The following is a 26,403-nucleotide window of genomic DNA, read 5'->3' as shown; positions in this document are numbered from 1 at the left end:
GAGTATGTTATTTAGCATTCCGGAAGATTAAGTTGTGATACTAAATACAGGGAAATAGTGAGTATGGAACTCACAGAGGATAGCAGAAATGAGAGAGTGGCAAATGAAGCATAATCCATCTACAATAGCGTATTGAGAATAGGCATAATAAAGTATAGAATAAATTTCTGAGCCTGAAGTTGGAATAGCGTTTGAACAGACAAAATATAGAGTTTTGGATGAAGGATTTTCGGAAAGGAAGTAGGTAAATAATATAGGTAATACAAATATTTGCAGAAATTTGTGGAACAATTACAAAGGGAAGTGCTGTATGTTTTATGCTGGATCTCATAATCAATAGGAGAAAATAACTTTTACAATATAGCTTTCAGCACAATAGAAAAAGAAAGCAAAGAAGATAGTTATGACAAGTGGGCATACAGGAAGCAAAACAATGTGATGGATATCATAAAAAATGCAAAACAAAAAAGTAGCAACAAGGAGGTAAAATAAGTCACATGCAAGAAAATAAATAACGAAATAAATTGTGAACATCATGGACAATAATTAAAACTCGTTACATTATGGCCAACAATGCAAACATAATAGTTACGGAAGAGGAAGAAATAATCTAAAAAACACAGGAAAAGTCTTGGAACAGAGAGGTCTAGAGTTTTGACTATATTCAGAAAATAAGATTTGAAAAAATATACAAGGGGCATATTCTGTCAACAAAGGAAATGAGAAATGAGGTATATAACAGGTATCAGTGAAGATTAGTGAAAAAACCTTTGAAATAAGTGATCATATGAGATACTGGAGATTTAAAAACCAGCAGCAGTTTGTGGATGTGTGTTGCTTTGTACACTACTGTCACAGAGGGTAGAGGATAGTGTACTCAAAGTAGGTGTTAAATTCTGAACATTGAACTAAATACAATTACTAATGGATTTTTAGCATTTAAATAATGTAGGGGACATATTTAAAAATGCACAAGATGACACTTGTGTAAGGCAATTTGCAAACAAGTGACTTGTTTTATTAATGGATATACGTACTTTATTATTGTATCATTTGACCATTCATCATGCCTATAGGTTCTTCTTTGCAGTAGTATCTCAATATACTAAGCTTTCATGTGTGAAAGTAAGACCTATATAACTTTTTTTATGCTCAAGTTTATAAACCTCTTGGCTATTAACCAGTGGCAAACCACGTAATTTTGCGCATTAAGGTGAAAAATGTTGTATCAGAAGCCTGACAGCAAATTGGTGTCATTAATTGTTATGCTGTGGTTTTAACTTTAAGTTTATACATAGTGAGTCTCAGTGAGGTAGTGGGTAAGCAAGACCAAATTGCAGCATTTCAGTGACATGTTAGTATTCAATGTGACAGCAAATGTGGCTATTCTTTTTTTTTTTTTTTCTGTAGGGTTAGATATAATAGTCTGCAGTACATCTTGTTTCCCTGCAAAATAGCTGCTACAGAATACATGTACAGACAGTTTGCATGCATGCTTTCCTCATCAGAGGCATAAAAGTGTAAGGAAGTAGAAAAGAAAAGGCAGAAAAGAGAGAGATGGGTACATTGCAGAGATCTGAAAAATAAATGAGTGAGAATCATTGTGTGACTTGTAAGATAGCTTTTCAGTGTAAGATAATCTAGAACACAGAAGAAATAAGATGATGGTGTGGAAGACAAAACACAGGGTGAACAGAAAATACAGAGAAGAAGGACTAGAAAATGGAGAACAAGCAGTGCAGGAAATGAACTAGTAAAAATAAGAGGTACTCTTGGGAAACATTGAGGATTAATCATATTATAACAAACATCAGAGAAGAAATGGAAAATGAACTACCATACAGATAAAGTTTGGGAATGAATAAAAGAGAGAAATGAACAAAATGAAAATATGATAATGAAGGAAAGACAAAAGAATTAGATATGAGAGTGCCTAAAAGAAATAGACATTGTAATATTGAAGAATGAAAGTTGATTCTAGATGAGCAGTAAAAGGGAAATTAAATGAGGACAGTTTTGGTTTCATTCTACAATGAAATAGAATGATAACCACAAAATTACACATAGCAAAAAAGTGCGTATTGTGTCACTGTTCACTAATTAATAGAAAGCTATACTTGTGCAAAGAAGAGAATAGAAGCTTTCGAAATGTGGTGCTACAGAAGAATGCTGAAGATTAGATGGGACGATCACGTAACTAATGAGGAGGTATTGAATAGAATTGGGGAGAAGAGGAGTTTGTGGCACAACTTGACAAAAAGAAGGGACCGGTTGGTAGGACATATTTTGAGGCATCAAGGGATCACAAATTTAGCACTGGAGGGCAGTGTGGAGGGTAAAAATCGTAGAGGGAGACCAAGAGATGAATACACTAAGCAGATTCAGAAGGATGTAGGTTGCAGTAAGTACTAGGAGATGAAGAAGCTTGCACAGGATAGAGTAGCATGGAGAGCTGCATCAAACCAGTCTCAGAACTGAAGACCACAACAACAACAACTTGTGCAACATCATATGTGAGAAATAAGGGCCTCAGGGAGAAGGAACTAAAAATTTAAAACAACTTAAAGCTCACTGTATTATTTTGGGGAAAAATCATATTAATCATGGTAGCAAATGATGATTACTAATCCTGATCAAGGTACTGAAGAAGGTACTGATGTACATTAATAAAACAACTGACAACTGCACTCAATTTACTTTCACTGCACAATCTGAATCTCTGCCATATGGACATAATACCAAAAATGTATAAGAGGATAGTAACAGAATGATTAACAACTTAGTATCACAGACATTTGTCACAATGAAGGGTGAAAGAAAATAAAGTGGGGTATTAGTTGTGAGAATGGTGATAATTATAACACAGGGAGGTATCAACATAACTAATAAGGTTGTTGTATCACAGAAGATATTTGCAAGGATCTAAAGAAACAGTTAAAGTAACATGCACTAAACCTAATACAAATTAGAAAGACCAATGGTAATGATAATACAGCTTGTTGCTCCATGATAATACCGTAAAATCATAAGGTAGCAAAAATTAAGCAGCAAATATTGATTATGTGGCTAGTAATCTCATATTAAAAAAAAACAGGTACGACCATTGACAATATAAAGAAAAAAAAACAGTCAGACAGAAGAACTATAAAACACAACTAGGTCAATTAAAATATGTAAGCTGCAATGATGGAACACATTTTATACCTTTTGTTAACAGATAAAGACTGAAATCAGAACAAAAAGATTCCATACACCATATGCAGTGCCCAGTTTTGCTGGCTGTTGAATAACAGTAACAACAAGAGCAAATAGGACAAGAGGACAAGAGCAATACATCAAATTTACATTAAACAAGAAACAGGAACACTGAATGTAATATTAATGATGTAGTGTATAAAGAAGACGAAGGTGATTTCAGAATATAAAGAATCTAGTCTAACTTTAATTTTCATCTGTAAACAGGAACAGGAATTGTGCAGATGCATTATTGTTGCATACAGAAATTTAGCAGTTACTGACATATACCATTTCCAAATTATAGCATTCCTCAAAACTTTCTGTTATCTTATCCTGTATAAATGCTGTCCAAATAAATTTACTTTTAATGATGTGTATAAAATGTAATAATTTTTGGGTAACAGATGTTCTGTTAAGACCACTTCCATGGAAATTTGCCTGTTGCTCTAACATGTTTGGAAATGAATGAACACAGCAGATGTGCCAGTATATGAGTGCTTACACAAGGGAAAACTGATCATGTCCAATTTTCATTTCATTTGTTTGTGTTACTGTTCCTTGATACAGAAATATAAATTAAACTACAGTGTCAGAGTTGGTAACAAATTCATATCACAGAAAGTAGTGCTTGTAACAAACTGAAAGTAAACAGTGACATAGAACTGGAACCCCAGCAAATTTTCATTTTTCTGAAAATGTTTCTGTTATACTCAATCACTTAAAACTTTACTTGCTTTCTTAGACTTTCTTGGAATAACTGATTGATGCTACATTTTCAGGTTTCCAGTTGAGTTAGAAGTTCCATTTTTACACATAATATTTCAACAACTAACTTTATTGTCTTCTTTGAGTACTGTGAAGGATGATCTCATTCTTGAAAAGGCTAAGGGATGTAAGTATCATGGAATAAAAGCTTGTATGCAGAAAAAAATTCTTATGAAAGAGAATTTTGGATACAGTCTCAAATGTGGCAGCAAACAGAGGTGCAACAGCAACAATACCTCATGGTCTGCTTGGAATTCAAGTTTATAAGTGCATGTAAGATCACTGCTAGCAGCACCTAAAGAAGACAATGATACTGTAGCAAAAACTGATTTATTATCTTCCCTACAAAACTCAAAAATATATTATCAAAACTTGTTATTTTCGCCTTGAAAAATGCAGAGTTCAGAACTTAGATGTCATCTGAAACTGAAAGTAATAGACTATGTGGACTATAGACCCACTGTTTCTTCTTCGCACACCTACCAGCTTTAAATATAAACATTTTCTGTTCAAGCAGATTTTGTGTTGTTCAATTGTCACTAAAAATAATTTGATTCTGATACCCTACTACTAATAACTACCTATTACTATAAAAATAAATCATTTATGTTGAACAATAAGGAACTTTCTCTGAGTATTATAAAGGTCACTTGACTGCAAAAGGATATGAGTAGGCCTAATTGATGGAAGTATCATTTCAGTCACTGAACTCACTTAATTACTTTTATATCTACACAGTACTGATTATTTAAAAACTTATGAAAAATTATTCAGATAGTACAGTACAGAAAATATAGGAACTTAAGCAGAGAGATAGAAGCTATGCTAATATATTTGTGTATAAACAAAAGAAAATTATGCTACTACATACTGCAAACTGTAGTGGGAAATCTTTTTGAAGCTACAGAGCTAAAGAAAGGAGCAACAATTGAACAGTCTATTGTAAATGTAACATATTGTCATGCAACCTATAAACACAGCAAGGAAATTTCTAATTGTTTCGTGAAACATGTCCCACTGTCACATTTTTTCTGTCTATTCACACAGGTTGAAAAAGCTTGAAACATAAATGACTGAAGTACAAACTACTGACTCTATGATAACTGACAAAACCATTCTAAAAAGTGTACTTGTATGCTACTTCTTGAAGCAGTGTGACAGAAAAAAGGTTATCCATACGCAGTGAACATTAGTACAAGTATTTTGGTTAAAACACAAATAATAACAAATTTGTGTTAGATACAGAAACAAAAAGAAGTTAAATTAGTAGTTGAGTGTTGTCTGGACTGATGAAATCCACTTGTGACACAATGAAACAAGACAACATTAAGAAAAAAGTTTTGAGCACTTACAACACCACAATACCCTGGTTTCCCATTGAAAAAAAAAGTAACAAGGAATTTGAAAGATAAGGAACAGAAAGAATACACATACAGTACAGTATTACAACTTACCATCTAAAGTATGCTCCAATCACAAGAAGGAAGAAAGAAGGGTGCACAAGCTTCTTCCTCTACATAATGTTAAAAAAAAGGAAAACTTTATCTACAGAAGCTATAAGAACAGAACCCAGGAAAATAATATCTACAAATCAGTTATGTTAGTGATAGAATTATGTACAATGAAAAAGATAATGATATGGTAATATGAATTTGAAATAAAAAATTTATACAACTCATAGAACCAAGAGCTTTATTTGTACTTGAAGGTAAAAAAAAGAAAAAAATCAAAATACAGGAGACAGAAGAAAGAAATTACACCAGAAGGTAAATGTTAACAAAACACAACACATTCATGTGATAGTACATCCCGTGTTGCCAAAACAGTGTCCTTTTGACGATACGTGTAGTCCACCACAGAGCCGACAGTGAAAGTAGTATTAGCAGGGACATGCGTAGTGTGAGGTTGTGATAAGTTGAAGTGCATTCCATGCAGTCAGCTGAAGGCCCAGGAGGTGGAGACCCGACTAGAATTTTGTAGTCTATAGAATTCTCTCTCTCTTTCTCTTAGTACAACGTATTTGACACTATCACAGATTAGGAACAATATTTGATCTCATCAGAGGGTTTCCAGCTAAGTATTTAGTACAAAATATTTTAATGACATTTAGCTTTCACTTACAGTTTAAATGAGTGGATTCACCCTTTAAACTGTGAGTGAGAGTTTTAGAAGCCTCTAGTTTTGTGCAGTAAGCACAGGACAGATTGATGTGGCAGTGATAATGTACAATATTTCTGCCAAATAGGAAACGGAATGTGGCACAGGATGGGAAGAAACGTATGACAGTTCTGTTCATAAAAGCATTGAGCAGATTGGGCAGACATAATAATCTGTGCAACTGCTGTATTGAATTTGCCTAGTCAACATTCCCTCACTAGTCGCTCGGGGTCAATTTTTACCAATAACAATGACAGAGATTTAACTGACGCCAATATACTGTGACCTTGTTTAACTGACTGGCACAAAAATAAGCAAGAATAAAATGGAATATGGTAACTAGGGCCTGAGATTTTTATCCTGTGTGTGTAGTTAGTAGATTATATCAGATGTCAAATAAGAAGAATGGACAGAGATGTAGATTTTTTTTAAAGAATTTAGCTCATTCTTCGAAGGGTTGCCTTTGCCAGAAGTTTTCAATCATTCTATTTTATCTGATAAACATACTAAAGCACACAAAGAATTAGTGACGTCAGTGAAGTGAAATGTGGGCTTGCCGACCAGTGCCACTTTCCGTTTCCCTAGAACGGCCACTTGCCGTTCCTATTTCTTGGCAAGCCTGAAGGCAGAGAAACTGACGGTGTTGGGCAGCAGTTCCCCAGAGTCCCGCCAGAGAGAAGCGCAGTCACCAACGTTCATCTCGAGCAGCAGTGTGTGTGCACCGCCGCCAGGGCCTGTGTGGACCACGTCATCCCAGGATCCGCCCCCAGACTGACGCCTCTTCAGCGACAACCTGGACAGCCAGACAGAAAACCAGCCACTCAGCAGGGCGTAGTACCACCAGCAAGGTTAACCAACGTCTGAACCCTTACTAATTAAGTAATATGAAAGCTTTCTAGGAGAGAAAGTTTCCAGTAGTACTGAAGACCACAGTGAACTTCTGTAGCTCTTGACATGAAACTTCATTCATAGCATGCGAAAACTTCACTTGAGGAGGCTTCACTAAAGTGTTCGCCAAACCGATGAAAAGATCTGTCAGATGCTAAATGGGATCCAACAGAAAACGTGAAGGACACTATCTGATCAAAAGTATCTGGACAGCTGTTCGTGGTGCGTCCACCTTTCGCCTTAATGATGGTTGGAACTCTGCTGGAGACTCTTTCAGTGTGTCTGAATGTTTGTGGAGGAGTAGCAGCTCATTCTTCCTCTAGATACGAAGCCAGAAAGTAGTGATACTGTGTTCTGCTGCAAAGTCAACAGTTAACTGATCCCATAGCTGTTTCATTGGCTTCAGATTGGGTCCCTGGGTAGACAGTCCATTTCAGGAATGTTATCGTCGACAAACCATTGTCTCATAGATGCTGCTGTATGACAGGGTGGATAGAAACAGCCATATTCTGGGCTCTGATCCTCTACTGTATTAAGCACAGTACGAGAAACACCCTCATACAGTAACAACAGTTTCACTGTAGTTCACTATTGGTATCACACATGATCGCAGGTAATATTCCACAGGCACTCGTCAAACCCAAGCCTTACATTGGAAGGTCACAGAGTATAACGTGATTCAACACTCCAGATTTGTTTCCAGTCATCCACTGTCCACTGGCGTCGCTTTTTGCATCACCTCAAGGGACGCTTAGAATGGACTACAGAAATATGTGGCTTGTGATGAACCGCTCGACAGTTCTACCCCATTCTTTTTAACTTCCTAATCACAGTCATTGTGCAAGCGGAATTGCTGTTAGCACTTTAGAACTCACAAGTGATTCCTTCTGCAGATTTAATGCGATTCATTACAGCCACCCTCCTCACTCCCTGTATGTCAGTGTATGAGGCCTACCTGATCTTGGTTTAACTGCTGTCGTTCTTTCACCTCGCTTAACAGTTACATCACCAGCGGTCGACATGGGCAGCTGTGGAAGTGCTGAAACGTCCCTGATGTTTTTTTTCTTTGTTCAGGTGCATTCAGTGAATAGTTCACATTCGAATCAACTGAGTTCTCCTAACCGAGCAATTCTGCTGACAACGCAATGCTCCCTGCATGCTTTTATACTGGCGCGTCTGCCTCTTGGACAATCTAATGATCAATGCTGCAGTACATAAAGTGTCCGGACATTTTTGATCAGATAGTATACAGCACGAAGAGGATTCATAAACATTCGTAGAGGATTCATAAACTCTGCTACATGTTGTTTTAATATACGTCTCCATTTCTTATAAATTAATGGAAATCGTTTGCCTAAAATTTCTCCATTGCTTGTAATCACAAGCAGTTAAAGAACGTTTGAGTTTTATAGAATGTAGCAGGAGTGAAACGTCAGGTGCACTCGATAAAATGTGATTCATTAGTAACATCTTAAAATTGAGATCATAAGTATACCATGGTCCTCCATTAACGTACTCTGATGGTCACTTGATGTTGATCCGAGGCTCGATTTTTATAGCGACAAGTAAAAGATAGAAATTAAGGGCAAGTCGCATAAATCAATGGAAGTTTCCGCTTTGGTATTTATTTTTATCATACAGGCACACACGTTATCTGTTACTTAGCATGGCAGATCTACCAGTTTCCGTGGTTTATCGTAAGCGCGCGTGTTGTTGTGTGTATGTGTGTGACATAGTGAGTGGATGGGTGAGTGAGGTGACGGCGCAGACGAATTACCGTTCCTCTGACCACATGCCGTGTGTTCCATGTGCGTTACAGCACGGCTACACCAAAACAAGTACCATCATAGACACCAGCCACATCACACAATATTTGAAGCCCTTTTTGGGCGTCTGGGTGAACACGGGTCGTTTCGGACAGATGAACGTGAAGAGAGGCGGTGGACTAGGCATATACCAGATTTGCAGGACTGAGTTCTACAGGATGTTGACACGAACACTGGTACAAGCTCCAGGCAAGTGACCCGCCAACATCTTGTAAACCAAAGTAAGATTATGTGCAAGCTCCAGGCAAGTGGTATGCTGACAGGATGTAAGCCAAAGTAGGATTATGGTATCCTGCATGAAAACCGCTACTATCCCTAACACCTGGAGTGAGTGCAAGCAGTGAGTTTCTCTTCAGGAGAACGATTTTGTCTCGATGGTTTTTCCACCAGACCATCACAAATATGGGATTACAATCATCGGTCCTCTTTACCGACGAAACAAATTTATTAGAACTGGCATCATCAGTCTGCATAATCACCACCTGCCGGCTACAGACAATCCTCAGGGAATGGGTGAGGGGTCGCATCAACATCGGCTCAGCATCAATGTGTGGGCAGGGATTCTTGGCGGCCATATGCTTGGATCAGTTACTATTGCACAATGCCTCGATGGAGGAACGTACCTGGACTTCCTGCAAAATGCTCTGCACGGACTGGGTGAGAATGTGCCTCTGGCAGAATGACAGATTATGTGGTTTCTGCATGATGGAGCACCAGTCAACTTTCATACACAGATCGCTGACACCTCAACAACATCTTCCCCAGATGTAGGATGCGGAGACCCTGTAGCATGGCTTGCTATACCTCTGGACTTAAACCCCCTGGATTTTTCCCTCTGGGAGCATTTGAAAAGCGTTATATATGCTGAACCAGTTTCTGACGTGCAGACCCTCCAACAGCATGTTCACAACGTCTGTGATGCTGTAGTGAGAGAGTCTGGAACACGCGAAAGAGTGTGGCAATCCTTGACGCTACGTATGAACGCGTGCATTGCATCCCAGTGAAGCCATTTTGAACATCTTTTGTGACATGGATGCGTTGTAGCTCTATACAGTGTCCAGGACGCACACTGTTCATTTCCGGAAACATGTTCATAGGATCCTTTTTCCTCCATATCCAGTCAGGAATACGTCCCTGCAGTTTGTTGGTTTCATTAATGTTCACACTGTATGTTTTTTTCTAGAGAGCATGAGAAGGAGAAACGGTGACCAAATCACTACGTTATCATGGGACACAACTTACAGAAGGCAAAACTGAATTTCGTTAACCAGTTTTTCGCTGTCGTGTTTACAAATTAAGGCACGAATGGGGTTTTCTAAACCTGTCAAATATCGGTTTTCCAATCGCCAGCTGTTTTACGCAAATGCCATCTGGAAAACAGTTGTTCTACGTAGTTTCTCATTTAGTCAGCACAATGGGTGTTTCTCTTCAGTTAAATATTAGAAGTAGATGGCTCCATGTTCAATCTAATATTTCTTCTTCTCCTCCACTGCACAAAAGGCAGTCCATCCAGATAAGTCGAAAAATTTTAAAATTTGTGGAAACAAGATGTAAGCGAACAACTCAAGCATGTTTCAGGAACGGCTGTGCGTTTATACAGGAGCGATAATTCACTGTTGTAGTGGAAATCGGGCATCCAGAAGCAAGTTTTCAGAATCGATTTCGGAGTGTTTACATGACCAACGAACCAGAAACGAATTTGGAATTCTGGTCTATGAAATTCGGTTTTGGGAGCCCCATGTAAACACGGTGAATGTGGTGGTATCCCCAAAGTTACCAGTGTCTGTGCAGGCAATAACTGGAGCGAGTGGTGTGTCACAGAGGGAGGGAGAGTGCAGTGGCACACCACAGAGTTCACAGCACCACAAGGGAATTACCCGAAGGGACGGGAATCTGTCATGTGATGTACATGCATAGAGAGGGAAAAAAAAAACCACGGTTACAATTTCCAAAAAATGGATGATTTATTCAAGAGAAAGACCTTGAGAAATGGAGCAAGTCGATAATGCCTTGGTCCACCTCTGGTCCTTATGCAGACAGTTATTCTTCTTAGCCTTGATTGACAGAATTGTTGGATGTCTTCCTAAGGAACAATGTGCCAAACTCTATCCAATTGGTGCTTTAGACCATCAAAATGCCAAGCTGGTTAGAGAGCCCTAATGCTCCAAACGTTCTCAGGTGGGGAGAGATATGGCCACGTTGGTGGTCAAGGCACAGTTTGGCAAGCACGAAGGCAAATAGTAGAAACGTTCGCTGCGTGCGGCCGGACGTTATCTTGTTGAAATGTAAGCCCAGGATGGCTTGCCATGAAGGGCATCAAAAAGGAGCGTACAACATCGTCGGCGTACCGCTATGGTGTAATTGTGCCTCGGATGACAACCAATGGGTTCTGCTGTTACAAGAAATGGCACCCCAGAACACCATCACTCCTGGTCGTCAGGCCTTATGGCGGGCAACAGTCGGGTTGGTGTCCCACTGCTATCTGGGGAATCTCCAGACGTTCCTCGAGACGCCAGAGACATTCATGGGTTATCAACCGGCCTTTGCTTGGCGTACGGCTCAACAAGCAGGAGTGATGGTCTGGGGTGCCATTTGTTTTCATATCAGGACCCCTTTAGGTGTCATCTGAGGCACCCTTACAACACAGCGATACGTCGACGATTTTGTGCACCCTGTTTTGTTGTCCTTCGTGGCAAACCATCCAGGGCTTACATTTCAGCAAGGTAATGCCCTCCTGCACACGGATAGAGTTTCTAATACTTGCCTTCGTACTTGCCAAACTCTACCTTGGCCCGCAAGGTCGCCAGATCTCTCACCAATTGAGAACGTTTGGAGCATTATGGGCAGGTCCTGCAACCAGTTCGAAATTTTGGCGATATAACGCGCCATATAAACGGAGTTTGGCAGGATATGTTTCAGGAGGACATCCAACAATACTAAGCCGAATAACTGCTTCCATGAGGGCTAGAAGTAGACCAAGGAATTATTGACTTGCTCAATTTGTGAAGCTCTTTCTCTCGAATTAAGTATCCAATTTTTCTGAAATTGTAATAATTTGTTTGTCTGTACATGTACAACAGATCTACCGATTTTCGTCCCATTCGGCTAATTCCTTCGTGGTGCGTCGTTTCTTTTTGACTTAGATTGTATTACCCGGTGCGTCGTTTCTTTTTGACTTAGATTGTATTACCCATGTGTCTCTGCGCAGAACGCATCGCACAGAAATTTCTCACTCGCACACGTAGCAGTATAAGAGGCAAACTCACTGAGCGCCGGCGCCGGAGAAGGCTATCTGGTAGACGCCGGGGCAAAAGCAGGTGAACTCGCCGGTGTGACGGCTCCAGCCCAGGCCGCGCCGGTCGGAGAGGTCCGCCTGGAAGGTGAGCGGCCCGCTGGAGCTGGAGTTGGCGAGGTGGCCGACGCTGGAGAAGCCCAGCACGCCGGAGCAGTCGAGCGCCGCCGCCAGGTTGCGGGCGCCCACCAGGCCGGGCGAGGGCGGCTCGCCGGACACGGCCGCCGCCGCCGCCGCCGCCGCCCACGCCGCCCACAGCGACGCCCACACGACGCACGCGCGCACCGCTCTGCAAAGGCACGCGCCGCCTGCTGTCCAGTACGTCTCTCTGGTGACGCGCGCTCCTCACTCGCCTACCACTAACAAGTAGGGAAGGGAAGCTCACACACAACGACGGGTGTGATAATCTTTCGCACGACTGAAGCAACCGAAGATGGGATAAAGTGGCCATGGCGGGAAACCTGGCAGTTACATATTTTTTGCCCTGTACGGAGCTGCTGCCCGCTGAACAGTGGTCAAACTAGTGCTAATATAAAATTTCTGTCACTCCATTGCGCCATCCGTTACAGCAGCTGTACGTAGAATATTTGAATTCAGAACAGTTTTGGTTGCAACTTATTTCTTTATTAACATCGAGGTACGCCTTCGCGGAGAGTCTTCGCATTATCTTAAAAACTTCCTTTTACAACATTTTAAAACCGTAAAACGGCTCTGTGCTAGACTGAAGCACGCATTGAATCAGATGAACCCACAGAGAAAAAAGAAAAGGTCTCTGCGGGTTCATGTGATTCAACGCGCGCTTCAGTCTAGCACAGAGTCGTTTGATGTGTTTTCAAATACTGTAAAAGGAAAATTTTAAGACAGCCTGAAGATTCCCCACGAAGGCGAAACTCGTTGTTAGTAAAAGAATAAATTGTAACCAAGACTATTTTTAATTCAAATTGTGCTAATGTACATTGTTGTCAGTGAGTTTGGCAGAGGAAGCTTGTCACCTTATTTTTTTATAAAATATTTTCCGAATTTCAGCCGTCTGGTATAAAGTAAATTATTTAAATATTATTGTTGTCACCACGCTTATTCGTAGAGTAATACCTCTTTAGAATATCAATATTTAACCCCTGCACTACCAAGAAGGAGTTAAAAATATTTTAAATTTTTTTAAAAAATATTGTAACATATTTTCTTTATATTTTAAAAATTTGAAAAAAGTATTTGTTCTTCTTAATGAATTCTGCTACCAGGTTCCATACATGTTTTAAAATTTTCCGTTAAACGTAACCGAAAAACTTATGTCTTAGTTGTAGATGCCTCTTTTCCCAATGAATGTCATGCTCAATATTTGCATGTTCAGGACTTACTGATACATCAGTATTTCTGTAAAATGTATGTTTTGAATTAAAGTCAATAACAATTAAAGGAATTTGCAATTAAAAAGAGATTTGTGGTGGTCATAGTACAGTTGGTAGTACACATCATGGAATGTGTCTTGATATTGCTATGAGTGTGCAAAAGATATTCTCAGTTTGTGGATGCTACCTGCACATCAAAAAATGGTTGAAATGGCTCTAAGCACTACGGGACTTAACATCTGAGGTCATCAGTCCCATAGACTTAGAACTACTTAAACCTAACTAACCTAATGACATCACGCACCTCCATGCCCGAGGCAGGATTAGAACCTGGGACCGTAGCAGCAGCGCGGTTCCGGACTGGAGCGCCTAGAACCTCTCGGCCATCGCGGCGCGGCCGGCTCTGCACATCAGCACTTTTTTTTTAAAAAACTATGTTGTTAACGTAAAGTAATGCGTGTTATGGAAAATGCGTTGATATTCGTAGTGTCAAACAATATCCTTTGGCCTACAAATGTGGTTCCTTGTTGTTTCTTTGGTTTGATAGTATCATGTGCGAACCACTAATGCCCCCCCCCCCCCCACATGTCGTCTGATCGGGAAATATAACCACGCTACTCATCGGGAAACGTAGCCATAATGTTTACCCAATAAGATTTAGTTACTTTCAGATTCGCGCGTAATACTAAATGTTAGACTGACTGCTAGACAATTTTACGTGTACACAGTTGTCGTCTATTATTATATTCTTTTATTAAGATTTTGAATTAATTAATTCACATTATTTAATTCCGTCTCCATTCTGTTATAGTTGGCCCAACACAACAATCGGACTGAACATGGTCCGTTGCAGCCGCGTAGTATGGTTTCAGATACTAAAGCATCAAGGTGCCTAGAACACGCGTCCGAAAATCAAAACAACGAAGGTGAGTTCCTGTTACAATGACAATGACTGCGTCACGCCCTTTGGTAGGGAAAAGTGATAACCCTAAGTAAGCTTTCAGAAAAATGCATATAGTTTATATAAATTACCATCTTTTTCACTTAAAATATGTAGTGTGATACCTTATAATACTGTATGTAGATTGAAAATGTGTACATGAAAAACTTCTGTCAATAACCACTGTTTAGTGAAAATTCAGTTTCCTTTCGAGTGGTACTTCACAACATCTTGCCGTACATACCTCGATTTAAACAATGCGAGTCTAGTACAGTGTACGTCTCAAGCGTTTCCCAAAAACTGAGTTTCAAAGCTTTACACACCTGTACAGTAGCGTGACAGCCTTGGAGCACAAAGGCGAAGACTAGGAGTTTCGCCGTATTGCATTCTAGTCTCGTTCTTTTTTTCCCCAGTCTTCCACAAATCATCTGTATCGCTACTTGGAGCCGTATTTCTTCTGGAAGGAACAGTGATTATTATTGTAGTCATAATAGTACATTTGTGACGAGGCACAGAGAACCTCCTTCGAATAATATTCGAGAGCGTGTTGTAAAGTAATGTCTCTGAATATCTTATTCTGTTTTCATTGTGGGTTGACGTTTTACACGTCGTGCGTGTTACTCGGCCGACTTTCCCGCTTCGCTGATGCAGCTTGCAACCCTTGGCGCTAGAGGGCTGTGAATTGTAGTGTGTAACGTGGCGGTGTGTAACATAACTACGTCGGAGCGTGTGAGTCCTACGGAAAACTGAAAGCACGAATTCGAAGAATTCGTACTCACATAGAGCACCCACTCCTTCAGCGTGAAAGTGCCAGACCACAAACGAGTGCTGCGGCATCTGCAACGATCCGGCGTCTTGGGTTAACTGTCATCGGTCAACCTCTACACAATATCGACTAGATCACATCCGATTTTCATCTATTTCCAGAACGGGTTGGTGTTTACAGTGTGTTGTTTAAGAACACCTTCCAGGATTTCACTTTGGTAGTGATGCGGTGCAGGCGGAGGTGAAGTTGGGGCTCCGCCAGTCAGTCGAACATTCTACAGTGATGGTATTAACAAACTGGTCTCTCGTTGGGACAACTGTGTTCGCCGCCAGGGTAAGTATGTTGAGAAATAAACATGTAGACATGAAGAATATAAATGTAGAATGCTAGCGAAGTTTGTTTTATTTCAAAATCTCTTAGAGTTTTCACATGAAAAATTCGGAGGCATTACTTTTCAGCACACCATCGTGCAGTGTATTTCAATTGCTTTTGGAGCATCAGTAGAAGGGAAATGTAGCCACTATTCGTGAAATGGGCCGGGATTGCCTACTTCCTTACCTGCTGTTTGCAGGCAACGTCATTTCGGTACCAGAAATCATAGCGCTCTCAGTCACCAGTTTCCAATCGCTAAGGAAGCTCGTTCGCTGATGTTACCAGGGTTTTCAACGGTGGTTGTACGATGACCATACGAGTGTTTGGTAGAGGATTAGAAAAAAAGTTATGAGACCCGGACGCAGTAGGGGCAGCCTTGTAGTCAGCTGCATTAGCCAGTTACGTTAATTACACTCGTCGGTAGCTGACGCTCATCAAAGTTTGTGCCTCGGTTTCTAGAAAACGCTTAACAACAGCATTGTGCTGGAGCAGATTTTGTTACATCTAAGTATGTACTGTAACCGTGCGAGAAATGAGCACAATCGGTTACTCGTTGTATGTATGGTTCCTTTGTAAGTCGGGCTATGACGTTTTACGACGGACATAGATAAAAGTAAAACAAGCGTAATGGATAGAAGTCGAATTGGAATTGGCATTTTAATCTTAACAGAATAAAATGTAGCGTACTGCGTATAAGCAAGCGGAAAGACCGTTATTATTCGAGTGTACAATTATAGAGCAAACACTGCACACAGTCACATTCATTAAAAATCTGGGGGCGTGTATGGAACGATTTAAAGCGGAACGACCACATAAAACCAATTGTAGGAGAGGCTGATGCCAGACTGTCATGCTTCTTAAGAATCCTCAAACAGCATAATCCGCCCGTGAAGTAGGTAACTTACAAAATACTGGTTTGACCGATACTTGATTATTGCTCCTTTCTCTGGGATCTTTAACTAGTAGGTTTTACAGGGAAAACACAGGAGACCTGAAAGAGACCAGCGCAACGAAACCCGTGTAAGTTTTTGTAAGAGCGGAAGATTCACAGAGATGCACAACTATTTCCAGTGGCACACACTACAACAAAGACAATTTTTTATTGTCTGTCTTGGTTGCACCTATTTCATAAAATTAGCGCTTTTGGTTCAACATGAACGATCTTCAGGTCTGTATCATTTACGAGGTTAACCCGTCTAACAGAAAAATTTACGTACTACGAAAGTGGTAATTTTATAAAATTAATGAAAGCAGGACGGACAACAGAAAGTAGTGGCCGGCCGCGGTGGTCTCGCGGTTCTAGGCACGCAGTCCGGAACCGTGCGACTGCTACGGTCGCAGGTTCGAATCCTGCCTCGGGCATGGATGTGTGTGATGTCCTTAGGTTAGTTAGGTTTAAGTAGTTCTAAGTTCTAGGGGACTGATGACCACAGCAGTTGAGTCCCATAGTGCTCAGAGCCATTTGAACCATTTTGAAAGTAGTGGATTTCCTCTAGGACATTATGTCAGCTTTTACAACAAAGGCGTCGTAGAAGAGGATGTTAGTGTTTAACGTCCCGTGGACAAGGTGTTCATTAGAGACGGAGCTTAAGCTCGGATTAGGGAAGGAAGGGGAAGGAAATCGACGTGCCCTTCATCCCGGCATTTTCCTGAAGTGATCTAGGGAAATCAGGGAAAACCTAAATCAGGATGACCGGACGCGTGTTTGAACCGTCGTCCTCCCGAATACGAATCCAGTGAAAGGCGTTGTGGATCATGGTCTAGTTCACCGTTGAAAGTCCGAGAGCGTACGTTCCTAGAAGAGAGGACGCCTTACCTACATCTCGAGGAAATACCATGAAGGTAAGATCACACATCGGAAGCCGCATGAAGGTTGACCAAGAGCCGTTCTTTCCGCACGTCCTTTGCGACTGGCAGAGACAGTTGTGGAACTAGGAAATGAGGCGCTGAAAGTAGTAGATTAGTTTTGCTATTTGGCCAGAAAAATAGTTGACTATAGTAGAAATAAAGAGGAAATGCAATTCAGACTAGCAAAAGCAATAAAAGTTTCCAAGAAAAAGGGAAACATGTCGACATGAAATGTCAAGTGTTAGGGTATCTTCCAGGAAGAATAATGGCTATCTTTTTTTTCAAGATCCGATCGGTGGCGAAATCAAAACCACAGTGAAAATCCGACGAAGCTGTCCACGGGTGCGTAGTGTATGCCCGTTGATTTCGTCACGTCGCACTGTTCAGTTTGAGTGCACAGTGAGCACTTAAAGATGCGTAGAGCAATGATGTCTCCGTCAAAGTGTGAAGTGCACACTGCCATTTCATTTCTTCATGATCAGGGGTTCCGCCTGATTTCATGCAGCCCTCCTAACGTGTCTGCCATGCGTGACAGCAAGGTGCGGCAACGGTGCAGGAACTTTGAAGTAAGACGAACAGATGTTAACGGTGCGGGCTGTCAGGTAAGGACGTGCGTGTGAACCAATAATCTTATTCAGCTAGTGGACCGGGTGATTGGAGAAAATCGTCTACGGAGGCCAGTTCACAACAAGTAACGAGGAAAATGCTCGGCTGCACACTGCAGCTGCAAAAACGACGCTACTACTGCTTTTTCGATAGGAAGTGTCTGCTCACCCACTGCCTTGTTCCCTTTGAGTTTCACCTCCCTGCTCACATGAACTATGAGGACAGCATTTTGGTACAGACAACGACCTACAGACCAGCATACAGAATTAGCGGAAATCAAAGGCGGCTGCCTTCTATGACGAGGGTATTGGAAAGTTGGTACAAAAAGGCACGAGAAAAGTGTAAGTCGGAGAGGCAACTGTGTAGAGTAGTAGCTGGAAGGTGTAGCAGACTGTTGCAAATAAAACATTTGTTTGAGAAAACATGAACTTCTCAGCCAAGATTGCTTATGAGAACTCTTTATTACCGATTACTAGTCCCGGTAAGCGTGGTTAGCATCTTCAGATCTGCGTAAAAGGTTATTACATGTCTCTTATACCAGCTGTACAGGAACTCTTTCTAAAACATTGCCAGGTATCCGAGGAACAAGAAGAACGCTGTATCGAGAAGCCAAGGTTAAAAGCACAATATACAGTGTACTTCGCCAAGACAGCTAGACAGCGTGCCCTGGCTGCAATAAAGTACGCAGTAGTGTGTGATATAGGACACATTTGGCGAATTACACTGTATATTGTCGTTTTAACCTTGACTTGCCACTGCATCTATCTTCTAGTCCCTCACATAGCTGGAAATATTTTAGGAAGAGTTCTTGTGTAGCTGGTACAGGAGTCATGTAATAACCTTTTATCGAGATCTGAAGATGGTAACCACGCTTACCAAAACCAGAAATCGACAATAAAGATTGCTTGTAAGCGATCGTGGGTAAGAAGTACATCTTCTCTCAAGTCATTATTACAGATCGCTCATTACCACTCAAGATGAGTAAACTAATGAAGCCGGCCGCGGTGGCCGAGCGATTCTAGGCGCTTCAGTCTGGAACCGCGAGACTGCTACGGTCGCAGGTTCGAATCCTGCCTCGGGCATGGATGTGTGTGAAGTCCTTAGGTTAGTTAGGTTTAAGTAGTTCTAAGTTCTACGGGACTGATGACCTCAGATGTTAAGTCCCATAGCGCTCAGAGCCATTTTGAGCCAAACTAATGAAAAACATTTGTGGTTTTTGACTGTGGTTTGTATTTCGCGACCGATTAGGCATCAGAAGAAAAGAGTCCTTATATTAGGCTTAAGTGTAGCCTGATGAGAGACTGAAGCGTGGACAATAAACAGTAAAGACGAGAGGAGCACAGAAAATTTTGAAGTGTGGCGGTACAGAAGAATGCCGAAAACTAGACAGGTATATCGGCTAACTAGTAGAGAGGTACTGAATCGAACTGGAGGGAAAAGACCTTTAAGGAACAACTTGACTAAAAGAAAGGATAGGTTGATACGAGACATCCTGAGACAATGGAGGCAGCTAAGGTTCAAATGGCTCTGAGCACTATGGGACTTAACTTCTGAGGTCATCAGTCCCCTAGAACTTAGAACTACTTAAACCTAACTAACCTAAGGACATCACACACATCCATGCCCGAGGCAGGATTCGAACCTGCGACCATAGCGGTCACGCGGTTCCAGACTGAAGCGCCTAGAACCGCACGGCCACAACGACCGGCATGGAGGTAAGGACTGAGGAATGCCGGGGGGGGGGGGGATGTTGGTTCAAATAGTTGGGGTAGCTATGCAGATATAAGAAAATCTGCACAAAAAAGATGAGTGTGGAGTGTTGGATCAAACGAGATTGTTGACTACAACATCAACAAGCCGGTCTTCTCGTAGGTTGGTTGTGGGAGAGGACCAAACAGCGAGGTCACCAATCCCATCGGATTAGGGAACAATGGGGAAGGGAATCGGCAGTGCCCTTTCAAAGCAACCATCCCGGCATTTGCCTGAAACGATTTAGGGAAATCACGGTAAACCTAAATCAGGATGGTGGGACGGGGGTTTGAACCGTCTCATAGGAGACAAAAATATAAGCTTCCGTGTCGATTTTTACATCTACACCTCGCAAGGCAAGCTTACGTACGGCATGTGGCTGTGTTACCAGTACGTCTCGCCCCTCCCCAATCGCTCCATCCACGAATGACGCGCGGGAAGAACTATCGCTGGTAGGCCGCTGTACAGGCTCGAGTTTCTTTCGTTTTGCCGACTCAGTTCTTGAGTTATGAGTTATATGTGTGTGTGGAGGGAGGGGCGTGAGGGGGGGGGGAGAAACAGTCTGCAGTTTAAGTCTTCTTGTTGTACGACCGCTCGCAACTGTGTCTCCGTTATCTGCCTGTCTCTCTGGTAGTGTCTGGAGCAGCCTGACCAAGCCATTCCCTCACGCTGCCTAAACACATCCATTGCGGAACTCGTAGCTCATCTCACAATTTTTTCTACCTCTTCTGTTACCGAATCCAGTACGAGGATCAGTACTCGAAAATTGGTCGAATGAGGGAATTCCATTTCCTTAGGATTTCTAGAAAAAATATTTGTTTGGGAACAACTTTCCTTGTAGCTCGTGATCGGTCCACAAGAAATCCCTTCTAACACACACTTCTGCTCACATTACGATCTAGACTGTTTCTACTGATTAATACCTGCATTTTCTTGCGATTCTATTTGATTTTATTCTTTTCCGGTTTTCCCACAGTTCATCACTCAGTTACATACAATGCTTTCACATTTGACGTTTCTCCCTGTTGAGTTACGTTTACTGAGATGTATTCAGCCTAATCGCACAAGCGGTCCGATATTACGTAAGCTCGTATTTTGCTCACTAGCGGGCAGCGTGGAATCTTATGCAATGCCTTACGGAAATCAAGCAACACGGAATCACCCTGGGCACTGCAATGTATAATTTTGTTGATCTCAAGGACGAACAGATAGCTGTTTGTGGATTGCATTGATTCCTTCACAGTAGCATTTAGGTTGCAAAAAAGTGTGATCCATAAATCAGTAATATACTGATATCTATGACCGAGCCTACAGTAAGGCGTTTCGTACAGACGACAGTTGTTGAAAATGGGAAGGCGATGCACCTCGCAGCGGTCGGCATCTTAAGAATCGATCGCGTGAAAAAAAAAATACAGCTTTGTGCAAAACGATTCAGATTGCCTAAAAGTCCTTTATTACAAACTTCATTTTTACTTGTTAATTTTGAAGACATGGACGGGAAAGTGTTACCAAGTTAGCCGAAGGCTCTGGTGTTTGAAAAAGCACCATATCGAAGATTTATACCGCATACACTGAAAGCGGAAAAACGTCATCCGCTAAGTCACAAGGGAGACGAAAGTGCGTGTTGAGTGGTGGTGACGAGCGGTCGTTAAAGAGGACTGTGATGAAAAATAAGAGGACTAGAGGTGCAAAATTCGCTGCAGGACTGAATGTCGCAATCGCCAACCCTGTTACCACGAAAACAATACAGGTGGAGTGTCAGAAGAAGGGAATTGCATGGCGAACTGGAATCCCGAAACCATTCATCAGCGATGCAAACGACCGTAAGAGGAAGACGTGCAATAAAACGTCGACTGTGGAGCAGTGGGAGAAAGTCATGTAGTCGGATGAGGCTTGTTTCACACTGTTTTCAGTGTCTGACAGAGTTACGTTCCAAGAATGAAACAAGGCGGTTATTCGGCTATGATTTGGCTGTTATATCGTGGTATTCCATGGACCTCATGGTTACTCTCCAAGGTGCCATTACTATCTAGGAATACGTGATGGATTTGGCTGATGAGGTCCATCCCACGGTACAATGTTTGTACCCTACTGGAGACACTGTTCCAACACGGCAGACCCCCTGTTCACACAGCTCGCATCGCTGAGGACTGGTTTTGTGAGCACGAAGATGAATTATCGCATCTCCAGTGGTCACCGCGGTCACCAGAGCTGAAAGTTATTTAGCATAAATGACCTACTTTGGAGAGAAAGGTGCGTGATTGCTGTCCAACTGCATCACCGTCACTCGAACGTACCACTATTTTGCAGGTAGAATAGTATAAGATTGCCTTGCAAAGCATGCAGGACCTTTTTTTATCCATTACGAGACGATAGGAAGTTGTTTTGAATTCCAACAGTTTTCGTACACCACGTTAGGCGTCCTGATGTGTTGTATTTGTCGTGTTGCCATATTTTGTCCACCCCCGAGCGCAAACCTTGAGACTTGACACCGTTCAGTTGACTTTCGTGTCGGTGTGCAGCTCATTTGTCGAAGTACCTTCCGTGTAATCTGAATGAACCTCGTTCCCCACCTTTCTATGAGAGAAAAATTTGGATAGTCACTGAGGACAGATCCCGGAACCTTCTCGTCAGCGGCCAGCATCAACTCATAGACCAGGTGACTTGCAGAAAGTGACTAGAGTTACTTCATAGAGGCAGCTGGTCTACTTTCGTCCACAATGCGTCCTAGTTTACCATGCAACTGGCGGAACGCGGTGAACAAGAGCCATATGGGGAGTCAGCCAGCCTTTCCTTGTTGCGGTGCAGAGGGTAAGGCTGGGCTCCACGCCTGCGGTAGTGAAAGCACCGCGAGGAGCCCATAAATTCAGCGCGCGTGCGGCACCGCCTCCTATCTCGACCGCCGCTTAACGGAAAGTGAAAGGAACGTGTCGTGCTGCCCTTCTCGGCGTAGCCTAGTGCAGCCGTTCTTCCAGAACCAAACACACTGCGTGACAGCAACTACGACAGCAGCAACTTCCTGCTAGTGAAGCAAATGTTAGTTAGCCGGTGTCATCAACAGAGATGCAGACACTGCTTTCTGTGCACCTATTATACGTGTGACAGCTGTATTACGTTTCAAAATCTTAAGAAAAATGTAATTTTTAAGCGCAGCTGTCGTTATTTCTTCCTTCCTTTTCTTGTGCCTCTGTTCTGCCTCTAAGCGGAATCGGCATGTTTACTACTGTACTTGGCATGGTTAATTTAAGTGGTGGACGGTTGCCACTCTATTAACCTCCCCCACCCCTCCCCGTCGCCCATCCCTCCCTGGGACAGAATATGTGTATCCCAACTCTCTGCATGTGAGTGAGTGCAAGCAGCTTCTAAAGGTTTGCGAATCTTGTAATTGAGGCAGGACTCGGGTACCAGCCCGATATTCACCTGGTCGGGTGTGGGAAACCGCCTAAAAGCCACATGCAGGCTAATCGGGAGGCGGACTCTCGTCGTTAATCCACTGGGCGCACTGAATCCTGAGCCGGCGCACCTGCCCGAATCGCAGAAGCGGTGTGCCAACATGTGGGGCTGGCTGGGAGGGCAAGTTTCGTCAACTGTCGTTAACTACGGATTTAATCAAATGAAGCTATAGATTCCAGAGACGTTATTTGGATAGTGGAGGGAAGCGTTCTAGGGTAGTCCGCACATCAGTGTAAAGCCACTGTGCCGAAGTGGCGTAGTCGTTAGCTCATCTGCCAATTGAGCAAGAGACCCGGGTCTGAATCCTGGCCTTGGTACAAATATTCATCCGTCTTGTCAGTATGTATATATGCAATTATGGATTCATTTTAGAAAAATGTACATTCGAAACACAGTTTCATCATCAGTGGCTCAGTTTCTTCTCTGTTGTTTGCGTAATAAATTCCTAATAGTACGTCGGCCTAAACACATTACTGTTTATTAGTAGACAAATATCCGGGACCAATAAAATGGGATCTACAATATGAAGCAACAAGATATATGAACTGAGAAGGTGACGCGACCAATTTGTTATACTTAGGTAATTATACGGAAACAGTCCGCTTCCTTAGCTGAGTGATCAGCGCGTCTGACTGCCGTGCGGTAGGCCCGGGTTCGATTCGCCGCCGGGTCGGAGAGTTTTTGCGCTTGGAACTGGGTGTTGTGTTGTCCTCATCATCATTTCATCATCATCGACACCTAAGTCGCGCAATGTTGCGTCAGCTTAAAAGACTTACAACTCGGCGGCCAAACTATCCCAGATGGGATCTCCCTGCCATCAATACTATACGACAATTTCATTCCATTTGATGTTTGCAGAAACGAGGTACCCTGGAGAAATCACATATGGGTAACATATTGGCCTCTACAGTGTGTGCTATCCATCGGTTTGTGGCATACCGAACGTCAGTGAAGGAGGCGATGGTTCCGCATGGCAATACGCAGTATACATCACCTCCTCCCACTCTGGATCATTCCATCCATCATGACATGCGGAAGTGCCGTCTGGAAGGCAGTAACATTCCGTAATAGCGGAATTTGGGGTCCAGTCCTTCGACTGGTGGACTTCCTGAGTGGATCTGTGGAATGGAGGTGCACGGCCAAGAACCTAAGTGTCTTTGGTCATAGGCGTCTAACTTGGAGCCAACGACTCGAAGAACTGAGGGAAAAAGCGGTGGTGACCGGAAGGCTGCCAGTTCTACACGCAACTGAACCCGAGTCTACTCTCCTGCAGTAGCTCGGAGTTGCTCTGTACAAGACGCTACTGGACATGGTTTTTCAGCACGTAACTGTCGGTTGGGGAAATGCGACACATACGAGTATATATGGCCTAAAAAGGTACAAAATCGAACTCTCCAACTCGCTTTGCACCTACGTCTGTATTTGCCGACGGTTACTCCACTAGGCAGTCGGAATACCTTACTTTCTGGTGAGGTTCAGGCGACTGGCCGGTGACTTCTACGAGAAATGTAGGACGTCTTAGAACCGACAGATCCGCAACCTGGGAAGAGGGCGTAGCGCGACCACGCCACCATGTAGCTACGCATGCTGGCGAAATACCATGTTCATATGATGCAGCTTTTTCCGTGTGTTTGAGTCCGACTCTAGCAAGGACAGCCAAGAAGAAAAGAAACTGGCGGTGGTACAACGACCGTCTGGAGGAACAATCGGCAGGGCCAAGCTTCACTGAAGATAGGAAGTATTTCCCGTTAAAATGATCGATAAAGCCCTTGGGCGTTGGGTGCTTATGCTTGCTCAGTTAAAGCGAAGTTGCTGACCCTCCCGTTACTGGCATCTACATTCGTGGCCTGTCTTGCGTGTTAGGAAGTTATCAGTCATCAGATGGAAGATAGGTCAGTATGGACCAAGAAAAAGGCGTACACGCTGTTGCAGAACGTTATGCACATAGGCTACAGCAGTGACAGTACCTGAAGGAAACGCAAGTAGTGGAATCCGTGTTGCTAACATGACAGTCTCAGGCGAGAACAGCAGCGCCACCTGAACGGTCTCTTCCTACCATATTGGCAGAGTTGTAAGGTGTTCCAGAAACAGGACGTATGGAAAGTCTAGGACAACATCCGTGAACAGTACACTACCTCACTGTTACTGTGTCTAATCACAGTTGCTCAGACACAACATTTTGCGAGACACGTGGTACCTTTTTGCAGAGGAATGCATGTGGCAGACCGACAAGCATACGTAACACAGTTTCGAAGCCGATGACACAAAGTCTGACGGGAAATATATAACCCTGAGACAGACGCTAATTCTCTAGCCAGGACAGACGATGTGGTCGTTGAAGTCTTCGGGTGCATAAGGCAAGATAACGATCGTGGCGCTGGATTACAGCACGTGGTGGACCTCTCTCATACTGCTGTATGATATTTTTTTGCCATCTGAAATATTAAGACTATAATTACAACGGAATTCCATAGCAATGGTGAGTAAATATTTAAAGCTGTATTGCACTTCAATCTGTTTCCTTGCATTTTCCGCTTAACGTTATTTCAAAACGCAGGAGCACTTACAAATGCGTCGTAAAAGTATGAAAACTAAGTATCACTCCACGGCATATAGTACGGACATACAGAAATCTACGCTTGTTACGATATCGTGTGGAGTCGATACCAAACAGAACCAAAGGGGATACTTAACGGATTCAAACCAGCACGGATGGTCACAGGTTCGTTCGACCCATGGGAAAGCGTCAAAAAGGTACTGAAAGAGCTGAACTGGCGGACGCTCGAATATAGACGCTAACTATACCGTGAGACTTAGTGATGAATCTAGGAATACGTTGCAGAGCCCTGCGTATTGCTCCAGTACGGATCGGGGAATAGGGTTAGATTAATTACAGCACGTACAGCATTGAAAGCAATCATTCTTCTCGCGATCCATACTTGAACGGAACAGTAGAAACCCCTAAGTAATGGTAGAATGGGACGTAGCCTCTGCCATGCACTTCACAGTTGTTAGCACAATATAGATGTAGATGTAGATAGTACTCCTCTTGTCGCGCAGGGTTACGCAGCTCAGGGCAAGTATGGTACGGAGTCGCTGCACAGAGTATTCAGCTATAGAGCGAGTGGCAAATTGGAAACTTACGTAAGGTCACA

The 26,403-nt window shown here is 42.6% G+C and overlaps 1 protein-coding gene across 1 annotated transcript in view; it reads right to left on the bottom strand.

Moving 5' to 3' along the window:
* Nucleotides 1-5,677: 5,677 nt before the first annotated feature.
* The window catches only part of LOC126236797 (uncharacterized), a 28,115-nt gene continuing 7,389 nt past the window's right edge, over nucleotides 5,678-26,403 (bottom strand). The window contains exons 2-3 of the mRNA XM_049946384.1: nucleotides 12,140-12,454; nucleotides 5,678-6,952 (exon numbers count right to left, since the gene is read on the bottom strand). Coding sequence (XP_049802341.1) covers nucleotides 6,763-6,952; nucleotides 12,140-12,454 — 505 coding nt within the window. The 3' untranslated portion in view covers nucleotides 5,678-6,762. The remainder of the gene's footprint in view (nucleotides 6,953-12,139; nucleotides 12,455-26,403) is intronic.

This window comes from Schistocerca nitens, chromosome 2 (assembly GCF_023898315.1).
Source record: "Schistocerca nitens isolate TAMUIC-IGC-003100 chromosome 2, iqSchNite1.1, whole genome shotgun sequence".
NCBI classification, from domain to species: domain Eukaryota; kingdom Metazoa; phylum Arthropoda; class Insecta; order Orthoptera; family Acrididae; genus Schistocerca; species Schistocerca nitens.
This window is presented reverse-complemented; position numbering and strand designations above follow the sequence as displayed.